Genomic DNA, 14824 nt, shown 5'->3' on the forward strand with positions numbered 1-14824 from the left:
AACAGTAACTCTGATTCACATTCGGCTACATCCTGGTTATTATAGTTAACAAAATCTGTTTCCAAATAAGTGGAAATCATTCTTTGTATTTTAAATGTTGCAAAAGTGATCGTATTTTTGTTTTTGTTTTCTTTTCTTTTGAAATTTTCAAAAGTGATTATTTTTCTTTTATATGTATGTAATCCATGTACATTGTGTTCATTCTTTTTTTGTTTAAATCATTTTGAGCAACAAAAAAAAAAATGTTTTGCTTAAAATGTACAATATTTAAAATACACCTCATTTTTTTGTCAGCTTTTTTTTTTTTACTTTGAAATATATACCGTATATTTACGGTACCCACAAGATCAACCATCAGAACATAATCCATCAGTGGCTTCTTTCAACATTATGACTTTGTTCCAAGCAGTTCACATGAATTCTTATGCGCTTTTCAAAAGCAACAAAATAACAACAATAAATGACTCGTCCACTTCTTACGATGACACGCCCTACAAATACACTCATTGCAAAACAACCTCACCCTGCCCTGCCCCACCCTATACCAAGTTCTAGATTGTCTGTGATCACAGAATATGTTGCTTTAGTCTGTTTCATATTATTTATCATTTGCGTAAATGGCTCCAGAGCGGACGTTTCTTCCTCAGAAAGGTCGTCCATAATAAATGTAATAAATGTCAAAGCAGCTCCATTCTACAAGTGATCTTTGTAGCTTGTTAGATATTAGATAATCATGTCTTGTGGTCATTTCTTCTACCATGGCAAAAACACGTTTACAAATGTCAAGGCTTTATTGTATTTGAGATTTTAGAAACTACAGCAATACTAAATCCTACAATACAAACTAAAATAAATAATTTTTCAACGAACAAATTAAATCAAAACTTTTTATGCGCCATTAAAAGTACCTGAACAAAAACTAAAAATTAAACAGTACAATAAAAAAATAAATATAAGATATATTTTAAAACTATAAATACCCTGGGCCACATCACACCATCCTGTCATCCACTTTCCCAAGTGTTTTATTCAATTCTAATCGTATTATTTATTTAAACTATGCTGTAGCCTATGAAGAAGAATAAAAAACAGAAACAAATGTGTACCATTATTTACTATTTACACTGCAAATAAGCTTGCATTGCTACACACTTCTACATTCTGTCCCCACCCCTGTCTTGTCATTGGTCCTTTCCACCCCTGTCTTCTCGTTCACAGCTGTCCTCACTTTTCTGTTTTTTTTGTGTATATATTTACCAGTGTGTGCGTTTGGTTGATGGGAAATGATGCGTTTTGTCATTTACCCAGCTGTTTTTATCACAGGTTATTCTCATTTCTTATTCTCAACCTCGTATTGTTTGCAAACTGCCCAACCATGTTTCATTTAATAAAATGCACTTAACCCAGCACTTGTGTCGCGTCTCTGAGGTTCTCCTTGTATGACACCTTGCAAACACGAAGCAAATGACCTGTCCAGTCGAGGGACGTGTCTCACTTTCAGTGTCACGCAGCAGCTGAAGTGGTGTCACTCTTTACCGTCAGCACTTTTCAGATCAAAACATGCGACAAAATTAAACTCTATTTATTAAAATCCATAAAGAAAATCTACAGATGATATAAATGGTTAATTCACGGAATGAAATCTGTTTTGGGGATCGGTTTCAGATCACACCAACATAACCGCTGCATTGGTGCATTCCCCACATACATCCTAGAGCGCTTTCATTTGGCCGTGAGTCACTTTTCCCATTTCATCTGCAAAATACATGAAGGTAATCAGGATGATGGTGTTGCTCATATCCTGCTCCTAATGCTACTATGCATTAAGCAGCAGTCCCACTGGATCTCGCGTTGCACATATCAGAGTCAGTACGAGGCTAAATCAGCTGATTATCGCCTTTTCTGGTGTGAGGTGCTTTCGCGAGGTTGGGAGTGACAACTGAGTGTTTACTGAGGAGAAGAACAATTTTCTTGTAGCGAAATGGTTATAAAAAGAGGGGACAATTTTCTATTGGCTCTTGCTTCCAAGATTGGTGGATTTGTTGAGAAATTCATTCATAAAGAATGTTTTAATAGTATTCTAATCAAGATCAGAACTTTGCTTCACATTTTTGTTCTATTTAACAAAAACTATCCTGAAAACTAAAACTATTAGCGAAAAAAATGAATGGAAAAAAAACAAAATACTAAACTACTAAAATACAAAAAAAACCTACCGTATTTTTCGGACTATAAGCCGCTACTTTTTTCCCACGTTTTGAACCCCGCGGCTTAAACAACGAAGTGGCTAATTTATGGATTTTTCCTGGGTTTTTCCCGGTTTCACAAACTTCAAGCCAAAAAACTGAGCCCCATAACATTAGACCAATGAAATTTCCGAACGGAAACCAAAAAACGCACCTCACCTGTGTTCTGAGCTGCACGGCATCGGGAGAAAAAAAGTTTTTTTTAAACTTAGAAATGAGCATCAGAAAATAATAAGGACATATTCCTCGGTCTTGCACACATGCAGTAATACCGGCGGCAGACTATTCCCAAAATACCGCTCTGCTCTTAAAGGAGCCACAACATATTTCACCCGTGTAACAGACACTGTCGTTAAAGCCTGTGTAAAGTTTATTAGTTTCAATGTAGATGTAAGCTTATTTATGTTTAAAATAAAAATCGTTGTCAAATTCTGTGTGTGCGCCTTAATTTGGGTGCGCTTAATAGTCCGGAAATTACGGTAAATAAATGAAAACTGTAACTACAATATAAAAACATATATAAAACGCACAATCATGTTTCAATACTATTCTAATACATTCGGACTTTCTAATTAATATAACCAGCTGTGTTATTGCTGAAATTTTCAACATCAGTACTGATAAAACATCAACAACTGTTTTTTTTTTTTTTTTTACAGTACAGTTTCAGTATTCCTTGGACTGGAATTAAACTGGCATTACAGGAAAACTAAACATACAATATAATGTAAAATAAATAGTATAAATAAATAAGTATAAATAAAATGTAAAAGAGAGGAAAATGTGTTAAGAATCAAATGCAATGAAATGTCTTTTTTTAAACGACCTGCAAAATCTCAATCTCAAAGTAATTAGATTTATGATTCTGGTAATTGTGGAGCAAACATGCATCAAGAAAGCTTACAGGAAAACATAACTGTACATGCTGGGATGTAAAAAAATCTTTAACGTTAAAGAATCCTGGATGATAGATTTCATTTTGTAATATTTCAGTAATGTAAGCTAAAAAAAAGAGGTCTCTGGTTTTGTGTGAAGTGCATTTCTGGGTTAGAGGCTGAATTGTATAGTGAAAGGACTTGACTTTAGAGCACCATTTCCTCCCCTGGGATCGAAGAACCTCTTCAAAACACTCCTGGAATCTATTCCTGTGATAGATTCAAACAGGTTATTAACCCCATGAACACCTGGCTATCAGTAAAACTAATAGAAAAAGGGGCAGTATGTCATTGCAGGGGTGAAGAATGTTAGTCTTTTCAGCGTTAATGGGTTTAATAGTGACCAAAAAAAGCAAAGGGTCTAAGATAATGAAAACCTTCCTTTTCCTCCCCAGCCTGCAGTCACAGAGATGAATGTCCAGCTGTGTGACGCAACAGCGCCGTGGCACACGTGCCTGCTCCTTGTGCATTAAAGTAAATTAAATTCTGCATGCCAATCTCGACTTGAGCACTGACAGAAATGGAACAGCCTCTTACAGCATGACAAATGCACAAATTCCGGATCCCAGAGTCCCGATGGTAAAATCAGAACAGCCGAAGCAGCATAAATTTATGAAACATTATTCGCTTAAAGGTGACCTTCAACAAACACAGATTAGGCAGCTCTTTAAGGGCTTGCGTTTTGGGAAATAAAATTCAATGGGGTTTATAGAAAAGAGTAAAAGAGAGCAAACATGTAAAGCCCTATTAAATGCTTAACACCGCTGCTCTGATAAGTCAGGTTTTGGTGTAACACTAGGAAAGTCTGAGTAAGAATTAGAATGAGTGGCACAACAGAAAAGCCGTGGTAGGAGAGTGTGAGTTTGAATCCTAGTGATCAAACATCACAAACACAGCCAACAAATTTCATGCTTTTCAACTCCTGACCATCACACTGACACTAACCAGCTGTTGAGCCTGTATCCAAATGAGGATAATGCTTTCCTCACATGTGATGCAACTGGTTGTCTTGCTGTGTCAGCCAGGAACCATTGCCGAATCATCCACCCCAATTACTCATCATCACGACCACCACACAATAACCAATCCCAGAGCATGTGATTTATCATTATATGACAGGAGAAAGCTCAGGACATGGAAGCTTTATTTTTGGAAGGTTATAGACGTGCACAATTATTCACACATAGTGCAAAACTTTGAGAAAACCCATCCATCAAACTCATATGTGGTTCTTCCCAAAAATGCCACAAAGTAGAGCGCAAACATCTGTACATGATGTACGGCTGAGGCATTAGGAATTTCCTATCACTGAAACTAAACCTGTTCCAGCATAACAATGCAACTGTGCACAAAGCAAACTCCATAAAGAGTGGAGTGGAAAAGAGTGAATGTCCTGCAAAGAGCCCTCATCTCAACCCCTCTGAACACCTTTGGGATTAACTGGAAAACTGACTGCACCCCAGAACTCCTCACCTGTCATCACCTGGCCTCACTAATGCTCTTGTGAGCAAATGAACCCCAATCCCAGCCCACACTCTAAAATCCAGTGAAAATATTATGAATATTATGAATAATTATTATGTTATTCTGAATGCAAAAGCAGTGACTAAATCCATCTTGCTGTCTTGAGCATAATCTGATAGCACTTTGAGAAACCACAAAATATTTCACCTAAACAGAATTTTTTTTTATCTTGCTCACATTCTTTGCTGCACCTTTCTGCAAAGATCATGTTGGACTATAATTATGTTGTTGGATAGTTACATGCCATGGGGAAATGAACAATTCCATGTGTAATAGCACCCTAGCTGTCAAAATGCCCATAATGCTCTGGCACTGTAGTCAGTATCAAATCTTCAAATATAATTTTGTATAGTTTTCACCGTTGATGAAAAAAGAAAAAGGCCAGGAACCATATTTCAGCACAGAGAAGTTTGTAGAAGTTTTTGTTATCCCAGAAAAAAGAAAACGATTTCCCCCATGGGAAGGATTTTCCCACACCATAACACATATCCCAATAATCAGCCCCATATACGCTGCACATTATTATTATTGTTGTAAAATCCTTTATGCCATTTTCACTCGCTGTGTACAATAAAGCTGTACAAAGAGCCTGCATGACTAAACAAGCTGGACAATAGGTTACATCTATAATACATCACAGTGCACTTTTCTTTGCAATATATGCAATGTTAAACCTGCCGAAGCTCTGATGTATGAGTTTTTAAAGCTAAAATGTATTTAGCCAGAAATGCAATTCTTGCCATGATTTATCATCAGAAACATAAAAAGCCCCTGGATCCTTTGAAATGCTTTGAATCCTTACATACTGTAAAAAAAATAAAAACTTCTTGCCTCATTTACATATAGAAGGCTTATATCACTATATTAAAAGTCAACATTGTGACAGTGTTATAACAAACAGTATTTTGTACAGCATTACTAGTTCACATTCAAATTCTTCTATGGCCTGTACACAGTCTCAAGACAAATTGTCTTATACAATTTCAAATTTTGTCTAAATAACAACCATATCATTATATTTACCTGACTAGTGGTGCATGAACTATACAAACATTATAAATGTCATCAGGACGAATAGTTTTATATCAGCAAGTTATTATATATTTATAATTATATAGTAATTATTAATGTTTTAGCCAAACTGCTATACAGATTCACTCTTTTATTTTCCGATCAACTGCCCTTTGCAAACACGTCTTGTTGATTGCAATCAGTCTCTGCCCATTCTCATGCAGGCAGCCTGTAATCATCTCACCAACACCAACCAATAGCTGTCACAATGATAGTCTTTTTTACGCAATGGGCTGGCACTCACAGCCAAAGAGCAGCATCTTGAAGCAAATTGGTTTCCTGTGACATCCTGAGCATGGACTTCCGATGATTAGTTTTGTAGTTGTAAGTCTTCTGCTTGAGACAATCTTTCATGAAGCAATATAGGAAAAGATATTTTTTTTCCACATACCAAGCACTTGATGAGTACTCATCTCGATGAAAGGCTTGATGACGGCACAGCAGCCAGAGTGCACCAGAATAGCACATAAGGGGGAGTAAGAAACAGTAAACATTTTGGGATTCGGATTAATATATCACCCTGTTATTTGCGTCTCTAACACGCCGCTTGTTTGCAAAGTTGTTTATTTCTGAAACTGTGATCTTTGTGCTTTTTATCCTCCTCCACCCTCCTCCTCACTGACGGCTCAGGGGTCGAATTCCCGGAAATTTTCGGCCTGTTTCAAAAGTCACACTTTGGGTTGAGGCCCTGATTGTGCTTAACGGTATTTTAACTTATTATGAAACTTTAAATCCATTACCTGATTTGTGCAATCTCTTTTGTTCTGAACAAGAGATGATAGGATGCAATCAACTATTTATATCCCAGGGAAACAGGGCAAACAGAACAAGTTCCTACAGACTGAGAAAAAAAGTCTCAGTATATAAAAGTCTCAATATTTGACTGAAAATACACTAAATTGAAACTTCTTTGGGTAAGAATCTTAAATAATTTATATACTTGTGATAATTTTTATGATAGGTGGCAATAAATCTGGTGGACACTTTATCGTCGCCACTGCAAGATGCAGCAGTGACAAACTATCGTGGACACCTGATCATATGAGTCGTATGTGCTTTTTAAACATCTCATTCCACATTTAGTCCCTATTTGCTGTTATAATACCCTCCACTATTCTTATATGATGTTCCACTAGATTTTGGAATGTGCTTTGGAGATCTGTGTTCGTTCAGCCACAAGGCTGTTAGTAAGGTCAGGTATTGATGTAGAGTGCGATGGCCTGGGGTGCAGCCACTGCTCTAATTTATCCCAATAGTGTTCAATAAGGTTGAGGTCTGTTATAGCAGGCCATTCAAAATGTTCAAGATCGTCCAGCCCATGTAAAGCATGTCTCCATGGAGCTTACTTTGTGCACAGGGCCATTGTCATGCTGGAACAGGTTTAATTCCTAGTTCAATTGAAGTGACAATTTAATGCTGGTGTGGTGTTTATACAGTCACTCTCTCTCAGCCAATCAGAGCAATCCAACACAGCACAAAAGCCAATGACAAAAACAGAGGAGGTGGCATTTACCACACCTTACCTTAAATCTGATCTACTGCTGCTGTTATGAATAAATCTATAGAATCTCTTCTTACTGCAGCTCCTACTGCTGCTTAATCCATTTGCATATTTTTTATTTAATGTTTAATTTAGTGTGTAATCAGTCAGCAGGACTTCTCATGTGTAAACAAACTTCTAGGCTCAATTAGAAATATTCCCTAATTAATTTCACTGAATTATTCGTTATGAAGGACTAAAAAAAATATGGATGTTTTTTTTTTTTTTTTTAGTAGTTGCCAATTCTGTTATTTTCGACTTTCTAAACCCAGAGGGCTTTCTGAGTACTGTGACTCTCCAAAGTCTGTTTCAACTCTGTTCCTGCCCTGCAGATGCTTTATTCTTCAATCATTTCTTTCTTCCCTGCATGCATATGAGAAACTCACATGAGGATCATGACTTGAATGTAGTCTGTATGAGTAGGTCTTTCCTCACTCTGTAGCGTGTAGGTGTAATCACTTCTGCCCTCTTTACCAAATCAACTCAAATGAACTCTTGCATTGTACTAGTATGAGGATTGTGGACAGTGAAATGTGGAACTGCAGGTAAAGAAAGAACTTGGAGCTGCTTGGATTTGGGTTGGATTTGTCACATGATTGAAACCCAAGTTTTAAGTTGTTTTTACATTATGTTCTTCCTGAATCCATTAGCAAGCTCACCAGGCAAGTGAGAGCTCTAATGTGCTGCTTTAATGTGCTTTGGCCAGAAACCTAATTGGCCTGGCTAAAAACAGTATCTAATATGACATAATATATTACAGCGAGCTAGTTAGCAAGTTAAGTGTGCTAACACAGATACAAACACTACATAAATTCCCCAGTAACAGCAGAAATCTCCCCATCTACAATCATCTAGCAGCCAGAAATAGTGAAGGCTAACGTGTGACCACCAAGACAGGTAAAGCAAGCCATCTTTACAAACTGCATCACAGAGCGGATTAGCACTTATAGAAAATACCTATCTACCCTCTTCTACATACATGACCACACAGGCACGTACAAATGGCTAGTGGTGCTGTGAGCATGCCATCCCTCCCACCCAGCAAAGTGACTGTGTTGTGTCTTTTTTCTGAAAAAATGTCTTTGTTGTAAGCTCAGCGCTGAATCCCATTTAGTATACGTACACACACCAATTAATACATTTCCGGCTTAATAAAAGCTTGATAAACATGATAAACACATTGCAACAATATCCATTATATTACCAGAGCTGCAAAAGTTATCACTGAATAACCATCTTCATCTGAGCAACAAAAAGAGAAACAAAGCCTGTTTACCTGCTGATTAGTCCAAATTCACAAATTCACAGAATCCACAACACAGAATTATTGTAACTCACATTTCCTGACCTCAGAGCTGATAATATTCTTGTGCTTCTTCTCTTCTTAATACTGATTAGTGGAAATAAAAAAAGTAATGACTCCAGCATAGTGAGAAGAGTTATTTCATCCTCTAGGTGTTGAATGAGAGAAGATGATCTTTAGCCACCAGGCAACAGTGAATAAAAAAAATTAATATCCCAGACACATACTCTTCTTGTCCCCGGGGCCCATGCTAGTGATTTGTCCATGTCCAGCCAACAAAGTTACAACAGCAGGAAGACTGACTCACAGTAATGTAAGCTTTATGGCCAGAACGCTTTCTCCGTCCTCGGGGGCTTTGCTCACTAAGATTTGCTCTTCTAGAAAGTGACTCTGTACGGCATTCAGTATATTGTACTGAGAAGAGGGGGAAAAAAAACAAATTAAAAGATAAGTTCAAGAAGAGACATCAAACATCTCTGAGGACAACTCTGACATGGTGTTATTAATCATCTGAAATATCAAGGGGAAAATTATACTTCTAAACCTACTGCTAATAATGTCATGTTTGTGCTGATTTACACATCTACCAAACAAACACCTGACAACTGAAAGCCGTTTCAGTTTACACTCATACAATTACCTAAAAAAAGCTATTTAAAAAGACGTGGAGCTAATGGCAAGCCAAGACCGTGAGAGACTGCGCAGTTAAAGGACGCACGTAAAAGTGATGTGCAATTACCTACGCCTGAGTGGACAGTTAAAGAACTGTGGAGTGTCTCACACAAAGCCTCCTGAATGAATCTCCTCATGTAGATGTTTGAGAAGATACAAAGTGTGTGCTTGTAATGATTTCAAATAATTATAATAATTAGGACTTGGCTTAACACGTCTTAGTCACTGCATAATTTCATGTGTGTTATTTCATTTTATTTCAAAGTGTTCAGTGAAGTCTTCATAATTATTATGAAATCGTATAAAAAAACGAAAAACAAAAAAATACCTGAGGAAGTTGAAATGTTTTTTTCGCTGGTAACTTGTATGAGCTTTAAGTCGATTTCTGGATATAAAAAAGCTATTGATGGAACTGGTTCATTATGACAAATCTGGCATTTAGCTGTCAATAACCAACAAGCGAGATTCCCGTTCAAGTGCCAACACACACACACACACACACACACACACACACACACACACACACAACCCCAAAAGACACAACAGTCTGTCCCTGTTACGTCAAAGCCCAATTACCACCAGCAGGCCCACCAGACCAGGGCACGAATGTGTGAAGTGTTAAAAAGCCTATACTAGGCCCAGATAACACACACGAGTGATATTCACACTACCAACATGTTAGCAATATGATATTTCCGCCTCCGCCGAGCTGACGGCGTTTCGAGGGCTGTGTAAAAGCTGTGTTCTGGTCCTGTGTGGTTGTACGTGGTAGTAAAATATCAGGTCCAAATATTCCACAGTACTTTTCAGTCGCATCAAAACAGGATATCTATGGAACATGGTATTGTTTTGAGATTTTCACAAGTACTGTGTAACTTGTCAAATATCCGTTGGTGCAAATTGGTACCAGGGGGTTTCTGTAGTAAAGTTGGAGAGGTCTAGATGCCGATACAGATCACAGCCAGTTCCTCGTGATTTAAAGCTTCACTGTTGGGAAAGAAGTGTTTTTAACACGTCACCTTGAATTATTGTAATAACACTATGGGACATTATTCTGCACACGCAAGCTTGTCTTATGCACGCTCAGGTGGTGTCCTCCTGTCACCCTTTTTCTGTTTTGAAAACAGTCTCTCTCACACACACACACACACACACACACACACACACTCTCTCTCTCTCTCTCTGTCTCACACAAACACACACACACAATCTATGTGTTACATTCTTATGCAAACCTCAAGCGACCATGTTCATTGTCTCCAGGGATTTTCAGGCATGCAAATATGGCACAAGCACAACATCTGCATGAAGCTCTAGGTGTTAATGTGCAGATGTGCATACACACACCTCGAATGTCTCTTTCACTTCCACGCGATCCGTTTGCACAGGCAGCTTTGTTTCATTGGAGCGTTTTGCCACGCGCGTACCCGTGAGCAGCGGATCAGCTCCTCAGGTCCCAGGCCGTGGACGAGGCCACACGAACGCGCCACGGAGCGGAAGACGCGCGTAACCAAGGCAACAACACGCCGCTAAATCCGGTAGCTGAGGCCCGCGTGTCGGAGACTGATGTTGACGCAAAAGGCAGGACTGCGTCCCGGACAAAGCCTGTCCTACTGTGTAAGCCATCCAGGGCTATTAAGGCTACAACACGCAGACGCACACAAGCGCGCGCGCACACGCGTACACGCGAACACCACGACGGTATAACGGATAACGGATAACGAAGGCGGGAGCGCGCAGCGGGGGCGCGCCGCTGTTGACGCCGCTCCGCCGCTGGATTCAGGCCGCCTCACCTTGCTTCACGCACTTGAGGCGAAACGGGTCTTTGCAGTGCTTGATGACGGCCAGCACGTCTCGTGTAGTGAGACCGGCCACCGGCGTGTCGTTGACCTCCAGCAGCAGCTCGTCGGCGCACAGCTTGCCGCTCTGGATGGCCACCTTTCCGTGCTTCACCTCTCCGAAGTAAGGGAAATTGCCGTTCTCGGCGCCGCCGCGCAGCTCGAAGCCCAGCTCGCCCTCCTTGTTGCGAGTGAGCACCGCTTCGTGGACTTTGTTCGTCCAGTGGTTTTTCTTTTTCAGGCTCTTGGACATCGCGGACAGAATTTCCTTCCGCCTAGCAGCGCGTCGGGAACAGGGGGCTCTTCATCAGGTCGCTCGGTGGTTCGGCGCTGCTTACCGGACGCTCCTCTTCCTCCTCCTCCTCCTCCTTCTCTTCTTCTTCTTCTGCTTCTTCTGCTTCTTCTACGTCTTTCACACCAGCGTCGCGAACGCACGCGCGGCTCAAGGAGCCGTGGAGCACGTAGCGCGCGCGTTTCTGCCGAGAGCCGCAGCAGTAGCTACGCAACCGAAGCGGGACCGTCTCGCACGCGCGCGCGCGCCCGCCCGCGCACACACACGCGCGCAAGCGAGCAGTGTTGCCATATTGAACAGTTTCGGTCCACAAGCATATTAACATTTATACAAACGTTTATTAAGAACAGTAGGAACTTCAACGTGTTCATAAAACAGCTAGTCTCTTTTGTTCATTTTTTTTGTTTATATGACAACCGAAACATTATTTACAACCAAGACATTTGTTATTAAATTGTTATGCAAATTTTAATCAAGTATTTTCCAATACTATTTCGGTTTGTGCCATGCCATTTTGTTATAACCTTACTCATAGCTAATAACACCATTTCTTTAAATATAAGGTAGTTATTATTTAATTATTAATAATACTAATAACGATAATAATAATAATCACCATAGCAATAAGAATAACAATATATAAATTTTATTAAACTGTATTTTGAAAATATATTCATATATAAATATTAAGTGGGAAACTGTTAAGTAGGTTTGGTGTAATTATCCAATAACAAGTTCAGAGCAAATATAAGGAATAACAGTAAATCATGCATTTAATAACACAGCAAACAAAAACATCACATTCCCTCCCTACACTCTGTGTTGTCAAGTGAAATAGGTGTTTGTTTGGGTTTTTTTGCACCGAAAGTAGTTATTACGATCTGGCAACCCTGAACGCAATAAGTGTGGAGTGACCCGGATGTAAAGGCTTCCGGAGCAGGAATGAACGGTCCATTTAAGAATAAAAACATGTGGAAAGGGGAATGGATCCTTCACGCTGCTGAGTTAACACTTACAGCGCCGAACGAATGCCTACAGTGTGTGTGTGTGTGTGTGTGTGTGTGTGTGTGTGTGTGTGTGTGTGTGTGTGTGTGTGTGTGTGTCATAATGGAATGATATCCATACACTCATAAATAAGTACTTTCCCCAGTGATGTCATGAATGATGTATAGAGTAATACCTGAAAGTAAAACCAGTGATCAATGTTTAATTATATACCTTAAATTAAAGATGTATCAACGATGGTACCACCCCAGTAAAATAAAAAAAAGTACAGTTTGGTCCCTAAGCGTACAGTAACGCTCTTGTGATCTTCAAGGATATTTAACAATCCATTTCCCCAGGCTCTTGAAAAAGGAATGGCTGAATAGTAAGATGCCATCTATGACTTTCTGTCTTGACATAAATCTGGCTTGAAAAACTAAGTGATGTTTTAATTGTTGTCATTACTTTTTAATATGAGTTCAGGGAGGACAAGAGAGGCCCGATGTTTCATTCAGTCTGAAGTAGGCTGTCAAGCTGCTGGCAAACATTAGCTGTGAATGAGAAAGCACGCTGAGGCAAGCAAGCGCTTTAGCCTAATGAAACCCTAAAATGTTTACAGTGCAGCAGGGTTTCTGTAGAGGGTTTAGTTTTTGCGTTCACTAACATCCGTAGGGGAGAGTGAGGTTTGTCTTCAGTTGTCTTTTCACTTGCAATGATTGAAATGTTTCAAATGCTTAAAGTACATTTGGAGCATCATGACTGCAAGCTTGGGTTCTATTATTCTCATGCACAATGTACCACACTGTCTACTGTACACATTTCTCTTCCTGTTCACACTGCACATTTAGACTACAATTAGAATCCCTTTTCCTGACACCAAAATGCCTGGAAAGTACCTGGTTTACTTGGTGGTAGACAACTCACTAGTTGTTAGAACAATTTCCTTCCAAAGTTGGCAACTTCATCCAAGATACCTGTGCCTATGGGTTTGGCCATTTGGAACGAAGAGCAGGTTGACAAGTGCAACTTAGTTGAGACTGGAAAATACTTAATAGCCCCCATTCATGGTTTACACCCCTTCATTTGGATCTGGTGTCTTTTCGGGTTCCTAGAGTATTAGCCATTGAGCGCGGACGTTGGAAAGTGTCAGCTACAATAAAGGTGTTGTGACAGGTTGTTGTATGGCTCCTACCATGGCATACCATTCCATGAGGATCATCTTCTCCTTATTGCCTTATTTAGAGGCATGCTGCTCCATAAAGTCTGGTCCAATGCTACCTCTGGATCACTGTACACCTTCTTCTGGTCGTTCCTGGTAACCATTGCCCCTCTCAGTAGTGTGTATGATAGAAGAGTCATACTTGAACACCTTTCCATTTAGATGGGTTGGTTTTTAATAGCACGGATGCCTTATCCCTGTGATACTCAAAGCCCTCTGTCTTCTAATCACTTATGTAAATGTGGTTATACAAGCAACTGATAACAGTTTATGGTCCCTTGGTCCTCAGAACCAGATTCAGGATTAAAAATGAAAAGGGAAGAATAAAGGGAGCAATGACTATATAACAGTGTTTGTTCCAAATACCATGTTACTGGGTCACTTGGTGAGTTTGTTGAGATGTCTCAGCATAAGTGTGCATGCATATTAGAAGGTATCTAGAAAATTATGTATGTGACTAGCATCTTCTTCACAACAGTTATGGATTCATACTGCTCTAGAGTTTATGCTGTCCTCACTCTCACTACACTTAATCACCGACCAATTATCTTATTATCAGCCTGTATTCATTGAATCAGGGGTATCTGGATTGCAGACAATTTAAAGTTGAGCACATGTGAGACTGTGAGTCACTGGGACCCCCTTGTATAAATGTTTTCTTATGTTATTAGATTGTTGGCAAATAGAACATGATCCAGGCCTAATGGGAATCATAATTAGATTAGATAATGATTACATTAGTGTGTAATATGATTTGCCAGAGAAATAATCTGGATTTTTGTGAATTAGGATTATTCAGATAGTTCTCCAGTAGAGCTGCTTACAAGTAAAATATAGACATACTGTACTACTACAGTTATTTCAATAATTCAACAGTCATTATACAGTCAAGTACATTGATGTATCCATAAAACACTGATTAAAACTTGCAAATGAACAATGTCAGCTAATGTTATCTGCTGCTTTGTAGCACTTCTCACTAGGCTCATGTGATCACCTAGGCAAAAAAAAAAAAATAAACATGACCGTTATCATGTCAACAGGGTTGCATTTAAGAATGCTGTCCATAGAACATGCAGCAACTAGACCTTTCCTGAGATCCTCTACTTTTATCTACTTAGGGCCACTTTGTTTATATAAATACCACAAAGAATACAAGCGCCAGCCCACCCAAAATGCATTAACACAAGCAGCTGCATT

At 39.3% G+C, this 14824-nt stretch overlaps 1 protein-coding gene across 19 annotated transcripts in view; it reads right to left on the minus strand.

The window, feature by feature from the left end:
* magi2b (membrane associated guanylate kinase, WW and PDZ domain containing 2b) overlaps positions 1-11770 on the minus strand; it is a 163021-nt gene extending 151251 nt beyond the window's left edge. For 4 of the 19 annotated variants that reach the window (XM_083560825.1, XM_083560823.1, XM_083560841.1 and 1 more), the window contains exon 1: positions 11085-11754. In XM_083560825.1, the coding sequence (XP_083416951.1) occupies positions 11085-11382 (298 nt within the window). In that variant the 5' untranslated portion in view covers positions 11383-11754. Of the gene's footprint in view, positions 1-11084 lie in introns of all 19 variants that reach the window. The other 15 variants (XM_083560824.1, XM_083560817.1, XM_083560827.1 and 12 more) reach the window with 11 other exon arrangements.
* Between the last annotated feature and the right edge of the window lie 3054 nt (positions 11771-14824).

This window comes from Silurus aristotelis, assembly GCF_946808225.1.
Source record: "Silurus aristotelis genome assembly, chromosome: 14".
Lineage (NCBI taxonomy): Eukaryota > Metazoa > Chordata > Actinopteri > Siluriformes > Siluridae > Silurus > Silurus aristotelis.